General features: G+C 40.0%; 1 protein-coding gene across 6 annotated transcripts in view; it reads left to right on the top strand.

The window, feature by feature from the left end:
- The window catches only part of edil3a (EGF-like repeats and discoidin I-like domains 3a), a 243,439-nt gene that overhangs the window by 135,585 nt on the left and 85,151 nt on the right, over positions 1-22,703 (top strand). For all 6 annotated transcript variants that reach the window (XM_072664773.1, XM_072664772.1, XM_072664771.1 and 3 more), the window contains one exon: positions 5,356-5,469. In XM_072664773.1, coding sequence (XP_072520874.1) covers positions 5,356-5,469 — 114 coding nt within the window. The remainder of the gene's footprint in view (positions 1-5,355; positions 5,470-22,703) is intronic.

The raw sequence follows: 22,703 nt of genomic DNA, 5'->3' as shown, positions 1-22,703 counted from the left end.
CATCCAGAGACAGCTAAGCCAATTGTGCTTTCCTGGACTCTAGGTGACTGTTGCATCACTGGGGATCGAACCTGCAATGTCTTCCAATGATAGGGCTACTTCTTAGACAGCTGCAGAGCTCAGGAGCCCTCAACCATTAAATGATCAAATTATCAAACCATTAAATTACTTATCCATAAAGTTATCTGACCATGCATGGATACATGAAGAGAATACTTAAACAGGTCATACAGATAGATTCTCTAACAAGTTTTGCCCTTGAATCACAATCAGTTATTTCTCAAAGATTTGCCATAGCATGCAGAAAAAAAATGTGTTGAATGAAGACAGATAAATAAATAAAATTTGACCAGTGTTTAACATTACTACATTCACTCACACAAGTCCAGATGGGCCCAAATGAACACTGTTAGTTCAGATTAGTTAATTCAAAATTTAGCTGTAAGGGAGGTCAGAAGGAAATAATGATGCAAGCGCCATTTATCACATATAATCAGAACTTTGGCTCTTAGAGTTCAAAAGTTGAACATTAGCAAGGCACTGCTGTACATTCATCTGCAGCCTACTGTGCAGTCCAAATGCAGCTTAAACTAATGAATCTGTGAGGGCTTTGACTGACTGCACTGTTCTGCGTTATGCATTGTACTGCTATTGAAAGCAGCCAGCAGAGTTCAATAATAACACTTAATGAAAAAAGAAATATGGAGAAGCTGATGATTGGATCCCGGTGTGGGAAAAGGCAGCATGGCCAAAAGTAAGCTTCTTGTTTTAGGACCAAAACAGTGCAGTACGGCCATTCAAAACTGGAGAGAGGGCGCTGACAGCTGGCCATGAACTTAGAGCAAAAGTAGAAAAATGAAAAGGGGACCAGAATTTTGTTCTTAGGAATTATAAATCAGATTTTTTAGTAATTCAGTTGTTATAGAAACACGCTCTTGTAACTAATGTGTCTTTTTCTCTGTGCGTCTTTTGTGTCATGAGTATTCTAACATGTTCTGTGACCAGTCAGAAGATTGGTACACATGTAATTAAATACAAATTAATTTATTTTTTTTTTCTATTCTGAATTTTGAGTAATAAAATGATTGATGATGAAGTAATTAAATGACTTTACAATACCTAATTACTGAGAATTAAAATATTAAAATATTTTATGAAAAGATTTAAACATCATTAATCACACTGTTTTGTGTTGCTCATATTATTCCAATTAAAAGGCAGTACATTTTATTATAGCTATATCCATGTACAAATAAGCTTTGTTTGGAGGGGGGGGGGGGCAGTAATGCATTATCATAGTCTGAACCTTACATGTTCTGTAGTAGGACAAGCTAAAGCCCAAACTAAACTTTGTAGGTTTAACACCTTAATCAGCCAATGCACTGCATAGTGGGCCTGGAAATGTTATTCAGTGTAATTCAATTTAATTTTTGCTTTTTATGCAAAAACCTTGTAGCTCCATTTTTGTCATTTTTCACTTTTTGACATAATGAGAATCTGGCAGTTGTTCTTTACATTTGATGAAAAATTCATGATGAATGAACCAATTGAACTTACTTTTGTCTTTACATTGATTTCCTTTGAAAGCTAAGGTTTTTTCCTCCTTCTGTAAAGTCACCATTTTCTAGATGGATTTTTAATGGTTTGCATGACAGCATCAATATGAATCATATTAACATATAGATATGACGGCATTGCTAAGCTCTGACTGCTCCTCTTACGATTTTAAACTGGATTTGAACCACACAGAGAATTCTCAAAGCTGCAGTCAATGCTTGCAAAAACACACCCCAGCAGCACCTGCGCTAAGCTTTATGAGGAACGCTGATTGACAGACATTATTCTTTCAAACAACAATGAGCCTGTGAACATGAAAGGACTACCAACAGAGCGAGCTTTGGTAATGCTGTTCTCATTCAGAAACTGCATTATAGGTGACACCTCCGAAGACTACAATTCCCACATAGCTGTTCATCTGCTCTAGTTGCTAGTCATTTTCTGTGAATAGATTTAATGTTGCTTGTGAACGCAATCTTACCTTACGTTTACATAACCTTTCATTACATGCATGCATTTAACACAGTGTCACGTAGGACAGCCAGTACGATCCAGTCGAAAAAAAAATATATTTTTGCGTTATATAAAGGACCCATATTCAAAATGTTTGTATTTTGTCCCTTAGGTTTAAAACAGGCTGTCTTTCTTACTGTTATCTTACTGTACCTTTAAGATTGACATTTGTTCTGATCAGCTGCTCGTTATTATAATCAAAATCAAAATCCAATCCAGGCCAAAACACTCCTTATAACGTAAACTGAACTGCTGAACAGGCTGATGTTTCTTGCATGTTAACATGTTGGTCTTTGTGACATCACAAAAAACACTGACTCACTGAACTCAAAACAACAAAAATGATATAAATAAATGGAAGAGTTCATGGTGTTTCTTAATAGTGGCATTTCCAAATGCGCCCTTTAACCTATCCACACGTGTGATGAAGATGCTGCATCATTATCCCAACACCCAACACTGCATGCCTTATGCAAAATCCCCAGGCAATAAACACTTCTTCATTGCGGCTCAGCATGTCCGCGGGCGGCTCCATCAGACGGGTTGTGATTGTTTCTTCCTCTGAAAGCAGCCGTCCGTCTCCTTTCAGCCTAATCAAAGGGGAATAAAGCCAGAGGTGTGCTTTTTGATCGGGCTAATTTGTGCCGGAGATTAGCAAAGCGCCATGGTGGCCTAGCGTGGGCTGGAATACCAATAGGGGCATCTGTGCGGATCCCGCCTTAGATAAAGGGCCACGGCAGCGCCAGTCTGGCTGCTCTTTTCCTCTCATTCATTCCATTTACTCCCATATCCTTTTCCCCTTGATCGCTTTATTGGAGACCACGTGTTGTTCCATCTGACTGTCACTCTGATACTACTTCTTTTTAAGCTCTCTCTCTCTTTCTCTCTCTCTCTCTTTTATGAGCTCACTCTTGCCTGAAGTGGGTTGCTCTTCATTCTCTGTGTCTCGCCCAGCTCAGCTCAGCGATGATGAAGCGAAAAAGTGAGAGAATTGCCACCGGAGGCCCGTTTCTTATCTAACACATGCTGAACACAAGGTGCTCGGGATGATTTCTGATTATTTTCAATCTCGAAAATTTGGGAGTTTATGACATGTGCCACAGCACCCATGTACTGACGGAATGACAGATTCCCAGCTCCTACTCCAGTTCCTACTGAAAGGATGGCAGGTGTAGTCTCAGGTTTTAGGATACACTGCCTTTCTGAGTAAATATGAAATATAAAAAACAGTGATGGTTTAGTTTAACACAGAAAACTTGTAATTCATGACATATGGACCAACACTTTTGAAATCTGGGCTGGGAGTGGTCCAGCAGACTAAGGCACTGCCACTATGACCCTGTTTGAATCCCAGGTCATGCTGCCTGCCATCAGCAGCTGAAGCCTGACAGAGCACAATTGGCGTTCCTTTGGCCACACTTACTGGGTGGGTGGATGTCTCTCTCTTGCCACATGAGACCGGCGTCTGCTAGCCGATGCATCAGAGCTGGTACCTGGTGCTTTCCTCAGAGCGCGTTGGTTGGTTGCTCAATGACGTTGCATTGGCAACCACTTAAAAAGAGGTCGTAGCGTCAGTCCTAATCCTCCCAGTGTCTGTAGCATTACATGTGATGTGAAGAGAGAGTACTAATGAGTGAGTTGAGTAATTGGGAAGGAAAATGGGGTAAAACCATTGAAGTTTGAGAACTTTAAGGACACTTTCAGAGCTGCCTTATTTGGTTCTCAAAATGGTTCTGGCGGCCATTCAGATGGTCCACATTTTTGCTCCAAACCAGCTCGCATCACTGGGATGAAGCAAAAGTCTGGATCAGTCAGGTGTCCATGAGAACCACTTTTCTAAAAAAACTATTCATTAAGACGTTCTTTGTGGAAACAGAGGTGATTGGTTTTATTGTTATTTATTTATTATTATTTATTTTTGAGTATGCATATACATGCACTACTGCTAAAAGCAGAAGTCTGAACATCTTTTGGCCCAAAGGGTGGTAAAATTCTGAATTGCAATTCTGAAAGTAGAAATATAGTCAGAGTTGCAGTTATTGCAAGATTTGAACACCTTTCTAATCAAAAGGGTAAACTTCAGTAAACAGACAAGGAAAGCTTGCTCATTTTTGAACCAGCTCTGAAAAGCTGCATGTCCCAAAACGTTTGACAGGTGGTGTATGTTTAGTAATAGATTAAATCACAGAGAGTTGGCTTTATCTTGGTACATTAGTGTAATTTCAGAGAGTCTGCCGCTTAACACCTGCAGAATCGGAAATAGCTCAAAACGCTGCTTTATATGCCATAAAATCTTTTTATATTGACCCCTGTCCACCTTTCTGACCCTGTGGCCTTTACCAGGTGTGATATGTTGTGCTTTGTCCTCCTTGTCTACTTTCTGCTTGACCTCCACGTTACTACAGCATCTGTGTGCCCCTGATATGCATGAGATTTTACAGCTTACCACCCTGTTATTATTAACAGTTCTTTGATTTTGTTACAATGATGTAAAAATTTGTGGAGAGAAAAATGGCAGTATTTTCATTGAAGTGTCTACACACATATTTCTACACTGCACAGAAACCAGAAGCCAAATATTTTGCTGCTTCTTTTATATTTACACATTCTTAATGCATAGAGTATTGTCCATTCTCATAGATAACAGGGTGCCAGAAACTCATTAAGCAAGTCTATTTGAGATTTCTTAACAGCTCAGTGTGGTTTGAGGCACATGTGTGATGGGCATGCAGTTAATACAATGTTAATTAGTCACAGTGTAAACCATCATTACGTCTTAGCAACTTCATTGCTACCCATAGTCATGTGTTTTATGCTTCACGTTTTTTACATGATCACATTTTTCAGATGTAAAATGAATTATGCCTTAGCTAATGGATTACATTTCAGGTAAACAATAACTTTAGTAAATTTCATTTTTCACCGAACTATCCCTTTAAATTCAGCCGCATTTCCCTTTTCTTTCCCCTTTTTTGTATCCAAGAACTGATCCCACTCTGGCATCTTTCTCGCATTGCTCATTCATTAATGATTTTTCAGTAAGGCCATGATATCGTTCTCCTCGTCAATACCCACAAACTTTTGTTGGTCTATTGTCTTAATTAAATTTGATTAAGTAGTTTACCTCTTCCATCTGGGGAGATGTAAATATCAAATAACAAACAGGCCAAGCTCAATAACAGCTCCCCACCGATGCATTTAAATGAGAGAGATGGGCCTGCTAATTGCCTCCATGGCCGATTCAAAGCAATAATCAAGCTTTGTGTGGATGTGTGTGTTTTGCAGATGTTAACGAATGCGAAAGGGATCCGTGTAAAAATGGAGGGATATGTACCGATATGGTGGCTAACTACTCCTGCGAATGCCCTGGGGAGTACATGGGAAGGAACTGCCAGTACAGTAAGTATGAAAGTGTGCTTTCTCGCATATTTACTTCACTTCAGTTTGTTCATGTGTTTGTTGGCACTGTGTCAGTGATGTAAGTCAGTCTGGACTGAGATACCAGGTATATGATGCTCAGACTTGATGACCTGATCATGGTTAACAAGACAAGCTTAACTAGAAATGTAACATAGTCTAAAGTAATGGGTTTACATTAACTAACTGCCATGATCAATGGTTAGAAAAGCTAGCCTAGCTAGCACATAAAAACACAGGGAGTGGGTGTACACAGTTAGTAGAGCAGTTTACCTAACACTTAGCAGTCCGTAGCCTGAAGTAATCAGCTCCACTGACCATATAGGAGCACATTGAAGTCAGCAATATATAATTACAGACTGTAGCCCATCTCTTTCTTTGCATATTTTGCTAGCCTCCTTTCACCCTGTTCTTCAATGGTCAGGACCCCACAGGACTGACCACCACAGAGTAGGCATTATTTGGGTGGTGGGTCATTCTGAGCACTGCAGTGACACTGATATAGTGGAGTTTTTAAACACTGTGTCCATTCATTGTCCACTCTACTAGACACCCCAACAGCTGGTCCACCCTGTAGATGTAGAGACAGAAGCTCATATGTTGCTGCACAGTTTGTGTTGGTCATCCTTTAGTTTATCATCAGTGATCACAGGACGCTGCTGCCCACAGCCACCTATTTCTTTTTGGTGGACTGTTCTCAGTCCAGCAGTGATGCTGAGGTGTTTAAAAACTCCAGCAGCACTGCTGTATCTGATCCACTCGTACCAGCACAACACACACTATTGACACACCATCACCATGTCAGCGTCACTGCAGTCCTGAGTGAAGACCAGGGTGAAAGGAGGCTAACAAAGTATGCAGAGCTACAATCTTTAATTATAAAACTACAGTGCTTCTATATGGTCAGTGGAGCTGACATAATGGACAGTGAGTGTTGAAACAAGGCCGCAGTTTTAATGCACACAGCATTTCTAACATATTCCAGGGAAGCTGTCAGTGCACATTGAACAAACCGCTATCATGTGTCATTTATCCCTGTGCTGCCACTTTTGTTGATGGTCATATCAAGGCAAGCTTACTTGACGGCTAGATGAAGTGATACTATTTTGGTCTAATCCAAATGAAATTCAGTATACAATATAATAATGATGATAAAATCTGATCTTGATCAAGGTTTCAACGCGTTCAAAGCCATTAATGACAAGCCTTTGCTTTTTACTTCCCACATCTGAGCTGTTTTATGCATATTCATTGTACTGTTTGCTATTTTTAGAGAGATGGGGAAAGAGGAACAAAAGGGAAAGAGGAAGGAGAGAAATAAGCGAAAGAGAGAGAGATAAACGTCCTGTCCCCTAGAAGAAATGTCTTATCGGCCCGAATCACAGAGGATATTAGTTTTCTCGGACTTGTTTGAGATAGCACCGAGCATTTATTAAATAAGAGACGAGGCCTTTGCTTCTGCCGTCAAGATTTGCCATTATTGCTATACAGATCGAGAACAATTTAATTTCTGCTTTCAAAACAGCAGCCGATGGTACACAGTTCATCACCCCCATTCAATAAACACATTCGAGCTCCTACCGACTGTTACCACGGCATTATCACTTTGGGATCGCGCATGCATATTCATGGCGTGATTTAACAGCTTGCGTTGGGAACTCTTGAGGAGAGGCCGTACCTGCTCAGAATGGGTTTGACCTAAGCCCTGTCAGGGAGCTACACTCTTCGCACTTCTAAAATCGATCGCGGCTAAATTCCAGCAGCCAATTTGACAGGCACTTTCTCTCCCCCGGTTTCACCTCTTTTGTCATGCGGAATCTCTGCCACCTGCTCCACTCTCGATAGCTGCCTGGCGCTCTGAATCATTTGCATGGTGCAATTCTAAATCCCTCGCTTCTTTGTTCGAGAGCGAGGGTGACGCGTCTTCCTCTTGAGAATGAAATATGCAAATTCTGAGAAAGAATACCGCCATGCCTATGTGGTATTTCGAGGCAGTACCCAGGGAGTCTCACTATAGCTTATGCTCAACCGGCTTGGATCCGTTCAAAACAGTCCGACTCACAAACAGACCGAGCTTGAATAAATGAATCGACAATGCAGCGCTCCATACGATATTCACTTTTCTTCAAACTGCACCCTGGAGTGAAAGGCTGGACACATAAGGTCAACGTTTTATCCACAACCTCAGCCTCGTCCTAATCTGAGCAGCGTTTTATCATTAATTCACTTCATTGCATTGTAAAGGTTTGATTTGGTCGGCCACAGGCAGGGTAGACATTTCTGTATATTGCCCAGTACCACAGCATTTTACATTCTGGCCACTGAAAATACAGAATCACTTGCCTTGGAAAATTCCTTTGCATGCATTTATTGAGTATTTAACTTGTTGTGCACCTGACTCAAACAAGCATATTTACCACCCTGTTTTGTTTCCACAGAATCAAACAGAATGAAACAAACATTGGCTGGTTTACGGCACAGATGGCTCACAGAAGCCACATATTATAGCACTCAAAAACACTGTAATTATTCCAGAGTCTTACCGGAATGTGTTGCTGTCCTCTCGTTGTGTCCTCTCTGTGTGATTTGAGAGACTGTAGATCTGGTTAGCTTTTGGCCTTTAAGCCTTGCTCCCACTCACTTCACCAGGTTTGGCTCTAATAAGGCTTACTGGTAAAAAAAAAAAAAATTTCTTCTAATATAGGTGTTTGGCAGTCACCCAGATAGCAGGCGTATATCGGTCTGCTGGCTTGATAGCTTGATTGACTGTTTGCCACTGCTGGTCCATCCTTAAATCCACCCAGATAGCAGACATTCGTACAAGAAAGAATTTTTAATTTTTTAAACAGATTTTAAATGGACAGACTTTTATTTTAGAAAATAAGAAACAACAAAATATTAAAGGCTGGGTCTGATTTAAAACGGTTTAGTTAAAAATGTTGTAGCTGAACATTTTAAATGATTTACTAAGCTAATTCATAAAGGATACCTAAAGTAAGAAATGAGGGGAAAAATAAGTAAAGTAGACTGTGGACGAATGAAAAGGGTCATTTTGTTTAATACACTGCTTAACCACTGGATGAGCAAAATGCCAGCGGACCGCCAGCTGTGGGCTATCATGGCATCTGTGGTGGGTTATTTTTGAGTGAGCAGACATCAGAGAGAAGAAATGGTCAGAAGGTAAAGGTTAGCATTAGTTGTTAGCCTAATGGGCAAATGGGAATGTTAGCAAGTCCCCATTTGCCCTAATGGCTTTCACTTTTTTTTAGTTTGAGCTCCCCTTCTGCAGCACAGGAAAAAAAGATGCAGTCATGAGGCCTGATTCCTGCAGCAACCTGGATTCCAATAACTAGCAGAGTCTGGTAGTAATATGCTGCTCTCCAGTATCAACACCACCATATTCTCCTAAATGCCCCTCAAAGCACAGTATTATTAGTAAGCCTTATTAGCATATTTACTATTAATGCAATGTCCTTTGACAGCCCAAATGCATTTGGATGCTAAGAGCAAGTTCTGTTAGATCAGCTGAATGACACTGAGTGATGGAGGGAAGAGGGAGGGTCATCCTAACTATCCAGAGACACTGAAAAGGACGCCAGAGATCATCTATTGCAGTGTTTCCTAAGGATTTAATGAGTTAATGAGCTGATTAGTTGACTAAATGTGCAGGGAAGGGTGTCTCCGGGACCAGGGTTGAGAACCTGCCTCTATGGATGGCTGTGGCATCACCATGGGAATTGCACTCATGCATAAATATTACTTGCTGTTTAACCCTTTTACATTTGTCATATCAAGACCAGATGCAACTTAAGGCCATATTTCAACTCTGTGACTCTCCACTCTAAATTCATCACACCGCTGGGTTCTTCTAGACAGGTGTCACTGTTGCAGGGCTGTGGTAAATTAAGAGAAGCCTGCAGATAGCAACCTTTTCTCCAGAGGAAATGTCACAACAATTTTCTTTGACATTAACTGTTGCACAGCACGGTGCGGCTGATGTGAACATACTGTCAGACTGTTTGCATATTTGTGATTGCACCTCAGTAACAGTGTTTGGAATCGAATGGTCTATATGTTTTCCCTCCAGTGCTGTGAATTCATATTCACTTGCCATTTCGCTGCATGACTGATTTCGTATGAAGATACACAGCATGTATGTACATGTTTTTACGACTAATTATCAAAAACAAACATAAGACAGAAGGATGTACTACCACCGAAAATCAATCTTTAATGTCGGATAAGCCCATCAGCTTCGCCTTTTGACGTAAAATGTAGATGCAGCACTCCAGCGTTCTGCCATCAGCTTGTGACAGCTCATTTATCTTCATCTTAGTCTTTCTTACTGCGGTTACGTCTCACCCTACTTTCAGTAAAAAAGGCTGTGTGCGCATGTGAGGTCACATGTGGAGTATCATGTACGTGTACATTTTTAAACAATCCACATAGCCATCCGTAATCTACTGTTGCATCCAAATCCAAAATGTGTATATATATATATATATATATATATATATATATATATATATATATATATATAGAGAGAGAGAGAGAGAGAGAGAGAGAGCATATGTTACAGGGAAAACTCACCTCCCAAAACCCAAAACCCAGTAACCATCTGCACGAATAGGAAGGAATTTTGCATGTACAAGATTAGAATGATGATACTGATGATTATGATGATGATACATATACCTGCACACAGTTAGGGTTGAATAGCAGATATTTAGTATAGCAAAAAAAGAGCCCCTCTATGTGGGGTAAGAACCCCCTGTCAAATCTTGCCAACATTGTAATATAAGTGTTTTAGAATGTACTGTTAATATTTCAACCCTTTATTAGGTTTTGCATTTTACAAAAAAATATTAATAACAATGAGCACAAATAATATTAATACTTCAAAGTGAAACTGAGGTCTGTACTTTGAAAATGATTCTGCTGCACTTCAATAAAAGCTCAGATAAAAGGCAAATGTCAGTATAACAGACACTTGAAATGCCAGTTTTGTCTGTTGAATAATTCGTTATGTGATTATATTAAATTTCCATTGATATATGAATAAGTATTCATAGCCTTGCTACGCAAAGGAATTACAGAAAACAACATATGTCCTATGTCTATGACAAAATATCATAACTAAAGTATGTTTGGGGCGATACGAGGCAATATGAATCTCATATAGCATATACACTATATAGAGAAAAGTATTGGGACACGTGCTCATTTATTCATGAAGTATTCTGAAAGCAAGGTTATTTATCATGCTTCTGTTGGAGTAACTGTCTCTACTATCCAGGCAAGAAGGCTTTCAACTAGGTTTTGGAAAGGCATTGCTGTGAGGATTTGATTGCATTCAGCAAGAAGAGTGTTAGTGAGGTCTGGATTTTGGATGATCACCATCCCACCTCATCCCCAACTCCTCCCAAAAAGATTTGGATGGAGCACCATTATTACCAGAGAACACAGTTTCACTGCTCCAAAGCTCAATGCTAGGGGGCTTTATACCCCTGCCGCCCATGTCTGTCATAAAGCACGATGCCAATAGGTTTATGTTTATCTGCTCCAGAGAGTCCTATTCTATTCGGCACTACTTCTCTACAGGGACTAGACATTTATGTCAGCAATGGCTGCAGCTTAAAGTAGCTGAATGCATTCATTAGAAGGGGTGTCCACAAATATTTGGACATGGTGTACATGTATTTTCTTTAAAAAAAAAAACCAAACAAACAAAACAATAAATTGAATTATTTTAGTTAGAAATTCTTCATCTGGCCACAAAACAGTTTCCTTGAGAATGAATGGAAGAAGTTCTGAATTCTGCAATCCATGTAATCTCAGAATTATTTTTAAAGCCAAACCAATTTGGAATTAAACCTCTTGTTTATGGTTCCTTCAAAATGGTTCTGTGTAACTCCAAAGTGATTATGCTATTGTTCTATTGAGTCCGAAAGAACTTTATTCTGTACTGTCTAGAAGAATCTGTTTTACTGCGTGTGTAGGATAATAGTGTCCACCAGCATTATGCTGAAGTAGCCCAATTGTGAACACTACTGCAAGAGTTAGTGCTGGAAACACAAATGGGACACATCAGATGTCTTGCAAAACTAGCTGGCACATAGTTGGGCCATGTAACCTTTACTCTCTTCCTTAGGTGCAGTAATATTAAGAGTATACACACAGTAGCACACAGGAATATATGAATGTGCAGTGCAGTAGCTTAAACCAGCTAAGGCTGCCTGCCTGCCCTAATACCTGTCTGCATGAGCACATTGTCAAGAGAGTATTCTGGGTGAGGTAGAACACACCTGGGAGTCTTTGAAGAAAGCTCTATTTGGCTCAGGTTGAGATGTGTGTGTGTGTAAGAGAGAGAGAGGGAGGGAGAGAGAGAGTACCTGTGAGGGAAGAAAAAAACTGATGTTCCTGTGAATTGAATTGAGATGTTCTTGTGAAAACCCCCATTAGGTGTTCCTCTTTGCCACATTCGCATCAGCAATTCTCCAACTTATCACCTTATTCACATTATCACTCTTTCCCATTAAACACACTTTCTTTAGATATGTTTCTAGCTTGCTTATGTCTTGACTGCTTGACTTGATTTCCCCCCATACTCACCCATGAATGCTGTTAAAATTGTATTTCCTGAATGTATTGTGCTTTTCACTAAGAGTTCATCATAATAATTGGTACTGATTGCTCCATTGTAAGTACTTGTAAGTACTGTAGATTTTCATCTTACATTCAACTAACATTCAACTGAATGTCTCTTAAATGCAGCTGAACTCCAAGTCTCAAGTTGAATGCAAAAGATTATCTATTGAATGTAACCCTAACCTTAATCTTACACTTTTAGGGTCAGGATTTAGGGTTGATTTAAATATATGGTTAGCTTAGGGTTAAGGTTAGGGTTAAGAATTAGAGTTTATTCAATGTAAAGGTTAAGGTTGGGATTTTGGGTTGAATCAATGTTAAGGTTAGGGTTAGGGTCAAGATTTAGGGTTAATTCAATGTTAGGATTATGATTTAGGGTTGATTCAAGGTTAAGGTTAGTATTATTATTTAGGGTTCATTCAAGGTTAGGATTAGGATTTAGGGTTCATTAAAAGTCAGGATTATGATTTAGGGTTAATTTAAGGTTAGGATATTGATTTAGGATTAATTTAAGATTAGGGGTAATGATTATGATTTAGGTTTGATTCAAGGTTGATGTTGATGATGATGATGCTGATGATGATGATACATATCCCTGCACATAGTTAGGGTTGAATAGAAGATATTTAGTATGGCAAAAAAAGAGCCCTTCTGTGTGGGGTAAGAACCCCCTGTCAAATCTTGCCAACATTGTAATATAAGTGTTTTAGAATGTACTGTTAATATTTTAACCCTTTATTAGGCTTTGGATTTTACAAAAAAAAATATATTAACAATGAGCACAAATAATATTAATACTTCGTCTTTACTTTGAAAATTATTCTGCTGCACTTCATTAAAAGATCTGATAAAAGGCAAATGTCAGTATAACTGATTCAAGGTTAGGATTAGGATTAAGGGTTGATTTAAGGTTAGGATTAGGATTAGGATTTAGGGTTGATTCAATGATAAGGTTAGGATTTTACTTCCAGGTTCTTTGCAGTCATCTGGGGGTCCAGATCTCATCCTGAGCTCCACAGTTTCCCTGAACAGCCATTTTTAAATAACATGCTGTAGACATTTCAAGATGAAAATACTTGTCTTTTTATAGCCCACCCCATTTTGCAGACACAGATTACCTTCATTGTCAGATCCCAGTGTTGGTACAAAGTTTGAATAATCAAATAATTTATAAAAGCTTAGAAATATGATTTAGCTGACAGTTCCTAATTACAGCTAATGACATGCCTCCGGTCTGATTTACTAATGGAGTTCTGAGACCTTGTGAAAAAAGTACAGGCACAGGCCACATTGGTGATTTTTTTTGTGAAAGACCTTAGGATAGGTCTAGTTAGGATTTGCTGTAAATATTGTTTGATTAGCAACAGAGACTGTTTACTGCTTCTCAATTTAAGAAATGACAGATTTCCCTTTGCTGTAAACCTACTGTGGTAGTGTGATAGCTCGTTCCTACACACCTTTTCCTTCTGTAAAGATCTTCCTCCTTAGCTCTCTATTCCGGCTGGCACAGCGCTGGATGACGATGCTAAATCACCGAGCCTGTAGACCTGCTGGGAGATGGATTTAACTGTAGCAATTCTATCTTAAGGAATGGCCACTGTCTGGACCGCCGACGTATGCGTCAATGTCAGCTTGAGATCACCACACACAGCCGCTTTGATGGGTGGCTAGCAGGCGGCTACCTAAAAAACACCAGATCGTCACAGGTGGAGAGAAGAGTCACCGAGGGAGTCTCAGCTCTCGCCAGTGAGAACATAAATCAGATTTAGAGAGCAAAGTCCACTCATGGCTCTTAAGTGCCTCCTTGCTTTGACTGGGATAAATCCTGTCTAAAAGACTTGAGTCTCATGGCTCGCTAATCTTATTTGAGATTGCGATCACAGTGGTGTTCAAAAGGCCCATTTATGAGCTTTATTTGGGCTTAAAATATTTCAGAACCACAGCATGACCATGTTAAGTAATTTCACTCCACTGTTAAAAGGCCCATATCCCACATTTGTGTGGTATTTTATTATTTCTATTTTGTTTTTGTATGTTTGTGTGGGTTTATGAAGCATCCATCATTCATTTCTACATGGCCATTTAAACAGGCTGTTTGTATAACAGCCTGATCTCAGTTCTGATTGCCCCGTATTGTCCCTCATTCACACTTCTGACTGTAACATGAATGATCAGAGCGAGATTGTTGTGTAGGCTGAAAAGGTGGATCTTTGTGTTGGTTTTAATGACATCACAAAAACAATTCTCTCAAAACAAGCTGTTTTTGCCAGCTTGGTGTCCGTATATGGGCTGCTTAAAAAACAACCATGCCAATTTTTTAGACCTTTTATGTCCATATTTACATGTATGGCAGCATTGCCTGACTATACGTTTATCCATATATAGATTTCCAGTTTAACGTCTTAAACAGCCAATGGCTCGCCAGTGGGCCGAAAGGGTTATTACACTTACAACTTCTATTAACAAAGAATAGCCCCCCCAGTTTGTACAGAAGTGCCGGTAGTTACGGAATAACATGCTGTATTGTGTGATAAAAGCCTTTCTGTGTTAAGGGGTCAATGAAAAGTTCCGTTTGCTTATAGTATCTCCAATTCAGTGAAAAAAGTTCCAAATCATGCCATGATCAATTAATAAAATCGATATCGTCAGTCTGACTACAACTGCAAATGTTAAACTGCTGTAAATCACGACAGAGAGACTGGTTGCCATTATCTTAGGTAGCATGAGAACATCCTGCCCACACAGAATATGTTCAAGTCTTGATGACCAAAATCTCACTTAGAAACGTTTAGAAAATAGTACTCTGACCAAGTGACCCCCCACACACACATACATTGTGGTTGGTGTATATAGTGCATATTCCACTCACTGCGCTAAAGTTAGTTTAGCCAACATGGCCACAGAGCTGATGAGTAGCACACAGCACAGTATAGCTGCAATTCTGACTACTAAAAACTTTAGTACTCTGAGATAGTGAAGTCAAGCGACTGGTCAAGCCATATAGCTAGGCTGATAAGCTTAGAGAAGTCAGCAGTTAGCAGGCTTTACACCACAGTACCATGTTCCAGCTAACTAAGCTTCAAATCTGGTCAAAGACTGGTTCATCTAGGTTTGCTTGCTCTCTCTTTTTTTTTAAAATGGCTCCAATATTTCGCTAAACTTGCAGCTACAGCGATTTTCCCACTGGGGAAATTAGCAAGCGGGCCTTTAGCAATCAGTGAGCTTCCACTGCACCCCCACCCTATGGCCCGATTAAATGCAAAGGGGGAATTAACTTATTTGGCCATGTATTAGATACACAGACCACAAATCTGACACATCAGACATGTCATAATTTTGCATACCGACCTCATTTGGAGTTTCCGTCATTGTTTTTGAAATATTGCGGTATACGTTATTAATGCTATACCCCCCATACTTTTCTATCCTTTAAATTGCCAGTTCTTCCATGTAGTAACACTCAGATTTTTTTTATTTCCTCATATATCTAATGATGTCCATATCTGTCACAGTATTCAACATCCGGAACATCTCTGCATCTCGACAAAATTGGTTATCCATAATATGAGCTCTCTAGAATTGCACTAGTGCAGGTATTTAGGGCAGCAGAAGTGGTGTTGGATTAGCCACGGAGGAACCACTAGAGTTAGCATTGAAGTGTATAATGTTAGCCTCTGTCTCCGCACTGGACTATACTTAGAAACTCAACTTAATAGAGCGTATTTAAAGACAAGCATGCAGGCATAAAATGATTCCATGGCGCTTCGGAAACTAATCTCTTTGATGTTCAGATTTAACATTCAGTACAGAGGGAAGGGGGAGGGGGGCGAGTGGTGGAGGGATTAGAGAACTGAAAAGAAAAAAGAAAAAAAAAAAACAATCTTGGATATTGTTTTGACATCGCTGAACTCTGGAGCCACGGATTCGTTGTAAAGACAAAGCTTGCAGAGAGTGCGTCGTGAATATAGGTGTCATAAGTTTATCCCGTGACATTACTTTGCTTTGATTCCTCACAAATCCAACTTTTGATTGAAGGATAAAAAGGGATGAGCCAAAACAGAAACACGCCTGAAACCTGCTAGTAGTGCCAAGCGATTGAGATGAATCTGCGGTGAGCTACTCGAACGCCTCGCCTCGGTAAATATTAGCATTCAGCTCCAGCCGTGTGTGGGGAAAGCAGGGAAAATGTCAGGCCAGAAATTGAATAGAAGATGTATATCAACCAAATGCCTTACGTGCTGCCCCAAACGATCGGAGGCAAAAGGATTTTCCCCATGTTGCCGAGATCGGAGATGCTAAAAATACTAATGGATGTAGATGCTCAGTGTCATAACCCCCAAGAGCATTTCCGATTCCCCTTCGAATTAGAGGTAGCAGGATGCAGTATGATGACTTTTCTCCCCACTGGTAATGGGCAATGGATGGAAGATTCTGAGATTAATGGCCACCTGAACCCTACTGAGATAAGTCCCCCACCTGTCATGTTGGTTTTACCTTTTCTAATGGAATGTTAAGCCTCCCTGAGATCTGGTCAGATCTCATCTCCCTCTCAACACCCAGTAAACATTCAGGGCCAGGTGTACTAAAGCTTTTGCTGCAGTTTAGGGGTGCAAATATGACGGATCCTTCTTGTGTACAGGACTAATGGAGCAGTTTATACCCCACCAAAATGCATCCGTCATACATATCTGAGTGGAGATATTGGACGTGTGGTTGATTACATATTCCTCGAGGCGACTAATTCAAGTCCAGAAGGTAACCTAGTTTGAGAGAAATAATGGTGCTTCAAAAGGTTCTTTGAGCTTTGAAATGCCACAGATGAACCACTTTTGGTTCCAAAAAGAACCATTTTTGTAATACAGATGAGTGCGAGTGTGAAGTGCCTTTAAATTGGTGAAGAACGGATCCTCACACTCACACATCTCTATTACAAACATGGTTCTTTATGGAATCAAAAGTGTTCTTCTAAGTTCTTCTATGGTATTGCTCAATCTTTTGAAGCCTCTTTTGTGTTTGTGTGAACATGCCGATACGATCTTCTCTAACTAAGAACTGTGATTTGATCAGATCAGAACACTGTGCACCAATTAACAATCAACTCCAGTACGATCATGAGATGAACCACACTCCTCCCGCCTCTCAGCTGTAGTCTCATTTGTAGATTAAGCAACAACATGGATATGGTCATCATCAAACGTACACTCGTAAAACTGTATTCTGCTAAATGAATTTCTACTGGCTGTACATCTCTGTCCGGCTCTATGATTCACATGTAGTAGCAGCAGGCAATGCTCCTAAATGCCATCTGTCAAACCTTTCAACTTCATGCTATTTCTCTCTCTTCCCCAGGTTTCTCATCATTGCTGTTTCCTTGGTGCTGCGTCAAAACACATGTTCATTAGTCGCCAGTCTCCCCAGGTCCTTGTTATTTTTCCATGCCTTGATCTCTGTGACTTTGTTAGAATTGTATTACGGCAATGACCTGCAGGGCATTAGGGCAGACTAGATCTTTGCCCATTATTACAGTCCGTTTCTGTGGCCTGATCATGATTTAACAAAAGCTTGAGCCCAAAAACCCTTTGCTGGTCTGTGCATGCATAAAACAAGCTTATTAACATTTTTTGCATACAGTCAGCAACTTATCTGACACATGTTCAGTTTCATTAGTTAAGTCTGAATGAAATATTTATCCTGATGGGCAGCAGAAATCTGTGAAATCAGCAGATCAATACAATTGAAAGTATTGTAGAACTGTAGTGAAACGGGTGAATCAATGGACTTCCAATTGGCCATCCTGCCAAAAACATGCTAAAATGTTAAGTAAATGTTAAGTAATCTTGTGGTATTATACATATACACTATCTATCCAAATGTTTGTGGACACCCGTTCTAATGAATGAATGAATTACTGGAGTAAATAAACATGACACCATGCTTAATGCCAGGGGTATAAAGCCCCCCAGCATTGGGCTGTGGAGCAGTGGAACTCAGTGTTCTCTGGAATGATGGCGCTTCGTCCAATAGTTTTGGGATTGGTTAGGGAGTTCGAAATGAGGTCACTAACTAGCTCACTAGCTCTTGCCATTGAATGCAATCAAACCTTCCCAGCAATACTCCAAAATCTAGTAGAAAGCCTCCCCAGGACAGCATAGACAACTACTCCAACAAAAGCAGCATAACCTCTTTTTTTTTATTTGGTGTCCCAATACTTTTGTGCATATATTTTTATTTTAGTGCAGATGTTTAGTGTCACGGTTTATCTATCAGCTGCTGTTTGCACTATGTGAACATTTTATGACAAATGGCTTCATTTATACTTAAACTTGGCATAAAAACTCATCACATTTAAGTTTAGAAATTTCCATTCATTTAATATAATGGAAATAACTTGTAATTTGGCTTGGATACATTTTATGACATGGATAAAATTCATGGACTATTTGTATTCGTTATGTCAAATTCAGTGAAAAACAGGAACTACACTCTAAAATGTGCTTGAAAAATGCATTTTTACGTTTATTTACTGCAGAGGATGCAAATGTTAATTTTTTTTATTTTATAATCTAATCTGTATAGGGGTATCCAAACCTTTGCATACAGCTACATATGTGTTGAACAGCAGAAAACCTTCATATCATAATTCTATTTTTATGATCATTTTTGACCAATTCATGCAGTGTCACTGGTGTGAAACACCAAATACTGTTCTAAGTAGTTAAAGCGTCCTCTTGTGGAGAATCTTCAGACTGTGGGATGTATGTGAGTGAGTGAGTGAGTGAGTGAGTGAGCACTGGCTCTATCTACAGGAGATTGCCAATTTAATCCCTGGTGAAGCCACATCCATCTGTGGTCAATAGTCCCAAAGAGCATAATTAACCTTGCTCCCTCTTATGTCAGCATGATGTCAGTAGCCAGTCTAGCCATCTGATAACTGACTTCATGGCTATTGCAGGGCACAATAGTATTTATTGCAGGTGCAATGGAATTTAACCTCCATTCATGGCAGTGAACATACACACACACTACTAGTATTGATCACACACCACCAAAGTGGTGAGTAGTCACCTCAGCAGCCAGATGCTCAAGGGCACCTCATCTGTAAATGTTGAGGGAGGAGAAAGTGCTGTTCCTTCTGTACAGGGGATCAAACCAATAACCTTCTGGTCTCAAGCCCATTTTTCCAACTTTCAGGCCACAGCTGCACACAAAACCCCATCATTGTCAGATGCCACTTTGGATTACAGGTTCCTGCTTTCCTGTGTTTAGTGTGTCCCCTTATATTAGATGAAAGCTATACTTTCTATTACTTTGTATATTAAAAATATCAAATATAACTGTTCAGTCTTTTTTAGATGCTCATTTCCAAAGTTCCAGCAAATGGCTCAATGGTCTATGATTGGTGGTATCAAAAGCTTCATCAGATGATCTTTAACCAGTAAATTTGCCATTAGTTCCAAGCTGTAATTGTACAAGAGATACTTTGGGAAATTTGCTGAGTACTCGAAAGAGACAGAACAAGTCCACACCCCTCCATACAGACAGCTCACCCCTCCAGGCCTGTCACTGCCTCTGTCTCAATGATCGAGCACACATCCTTGCTCTTTCTACTCCCACTTTACAAACATTTACCAGGCCCGTGCCGCCACAAACCCCGGCCGCTCAAGGACATTGTTGACACAGCCTCTGAAAGACATATTGTGAGGAAGTATCAGCGGCGCCATTACCGCTCCGCTGAGCAAAAACACTCCTAACTGAATTAAGCTTTAAATAGTTCCTCTATGGGGACGCCGAAGGTCGCAAAGAAGGGTTTCCTGAGAGCTCCAACCTTTTCTTTTTCAGACAAAAGAGCAAGGGTCGGTTCGGAATGCCATATCAGATACGGCTGCCACGTAACCGAACCCGAAAGCATCCTCTTCTTCTAAGGACATTCAGGCTAAGGATAGAAGGTTAATCCTTGTGGTATTGATTCTGATGGTTGTAAGCTAATTGAAAGAACTTGCGTAAATGCTTACAAGAGAAGTTAAACTGTCTAAATCGTCTTGGGACATGAGGAGGAAAAAAAACAGATCTGAAGGCCGAGGTTTCATCAAGCAGTTCATCTTGTCTGCTGATTCACAACCTATATATGTTTTGTTGCTAACCCTTAGAAATCTTGACATAATGTAATTGCATAATTACTAGGGATATGCAGATCTGATGCAGTGAGTCAATCCATGCATATTCTAATGGATCTGGTATTGGCTATTTTAATCCCAATGCAGTTCCAGAGTCTTTGTTTTAACGACAGTGTTGAGAGCACCATCTGGCTTCCTCAAGGCACTTAAAAGCTCCTAAAGGGTTCTTGGTCTGGACATACAGTACAGTGCATGTACCATGTTAGGCTGCTTGTCCAAGATGATACATGCACTCATTTACAGTATTAAATATCATGAAGTTTTTGGCCTTTCATTAGCAACATAAACACAAACACCACAAAACAAAAACAGCCACAACACACACGTCCCCCACCCCCAGCTTAAAGCATAAAGTCACTCAGCTAGCCCATATACTATATATTCTGTTGAGCAGGGGGGAAAAAAGTCCTGTACAGCCTGGGAAGTCTCAAAGCCACAAAGAACAACAATGTCAACATCACCAGTTCAGGAAACATCCCAGCCATACAGTAGCTGTGGTGGCAGACCTTTGAAAAACGTCCGAGCCGCAATGTAGAGTCACTTCGGTGGCAGGTCTGGGAAAGAGGATTCTCTTGGGCAGCAGCCATGGAGAACATCTAAACTGTTGTGCAGAGTCACTTCTACAGCGGGTCTAGGAAAGCATCCAAGCTGCAACACAGGCAACGGCACACAGCAGGTAAAAATGCCCCAAATTCAATCTTTAACGCCATATGTGACACAAACGTGTTATCTGTTTGGCAGTGTACAAAATATGAGCCACTTTGGGCCACTTTCATATTGGAAATTTCATCTTGAAATTCCTCATAAATACATGCTAAGGAGAAGGAAAAAGGGACAACAGCAGTGAAGAAGGTTTTTGGTGGCAGGATTTCCAATAACAGACCTATAATATAATATAATATAATTTGGGGTGATGTCTCAGTTCCAACTTTATTAGAAGGCACATATCACAACCACGCCGTGTTTGAAGAAATTGGATATAATGTAGACTGTGTGAACAGACAAAAAAATAATTCTAATTTGGTAAAAAAACACTGTACCTGCTATGTGAACGTAGCCGTTAAGTCACATTACTGGCAAGCCTAAAAAAACCATCCTAGCTACGACGTAGAGCAACTTTGCTTAAACTGTTGTGGATCATTGATTTTAGCCCTGGTTCGCTTTACAGTTCGAACCAAAAGGGAAAAAGGTGGCTTATGACGGAAGTATGACGGAAGCCTTCAAATAGAGGTCTGCGTATGGCAGGCAGGTCTCGTCCCGCTTGTTTGGTGCGCACCAGAGTGCGAAAGGCAGTGTTCACACTTATTCTGATGAACCGCACTAACCGAGCAACCGCACCAGGGTTCATTTTAATCAAACCAAAGCTATAAAGTATAACACACCCTATATGCTGTATATTTATTGAGGGTTATCATCTGATATTCCTGGTTTGTGAAAGATTGAGAACAGTAAAGCAGTCATTGCACGATTTGATTTGATTATAATTCAAAAGGGCTGGGATACGACGATAAGGCGATTATTAATGCATCTTGATGCATTTTTATTTTTCTATACAGGGCTTCTTTTTTCTCACTCTGTGAACCTACTTGGTACTTTTAAAGCAAAGTATAAGTAACATAAGTAATCCATTTATTTTCTATATGTCTCATTAATAAAAAAAAAGGAAGCACTGTGCCAAGCCACACGGAAGATTTTGGAAAAACATGGAAATGTGTTTGAAACTTCCTAGTAGCCTAGATACAGTGGGAAACTTGAGTGATCGCTTAAAGACAAGGTTTAGCATGTGGACATAGCTGTTTGCCCGGTTTAGCTTTGTGGAGCTTAACAAAAACATGTTGGATCTTAACAAAATCAACAGTCCGGGCACTAAACTTCAGCACATTACGTTATCAGTTAACCTTTGAGTGGATTCAGAATTGTCAAAATCGTCCACGTCCACATCGAGATGTATCTAAGAATCAGATTTTCCAACCATCACTACTGCATTGAATGTAAACAATGGAAAGAACATACTTGCCCTCAACAACGTAGTGAAATATCTGTGGAAGGCCAAGTAGTATCTGGCCAAGTAGAGGCAAGGTTTAGCGTGTGGACATATCAATTTACCCACATCAGCAGCAACAACCTTGTTGAAGCTTTAGAAAATCAACACTGGTACACCCCACAAACAGTCTAGGTGCTGAACTTCTGCACTTTTCCATTCCATTAACATTATGTTATCAATTAATATTTATAATGGATTCAGAATTGTCCACGTCGAGATGCATCTGCGAATCAGATTTCCCCCCCACCACCACTGCATTGGATTTACACAACGAAAGAACATCCTTGTCCTCAACAATGTGGTGGAATCTCTGTGGAGGTGAAAATACAGAATTTCAGAAGATGAAAGCA

The sequence above is a fragment of the Salminus brasiliensis genome, chromosome 20, assembly GCF_030463535.1.
Source record: "Salminus brasiliensis chromosome 20, fSalBra1.hap2, whole genome shotgun sequence".
Lineage (NCBI taxonomy): Eukaryota > Metazoa > Chordata > Actinopteri > Characiformes > Bryconidae > Salminus > Salminus brasiliensis.
The sequence above is the reverse complement of the archived record's forward strand: the minus strand, read 5'-3'. Positions and strand labels throughout refer to the sequence as shown.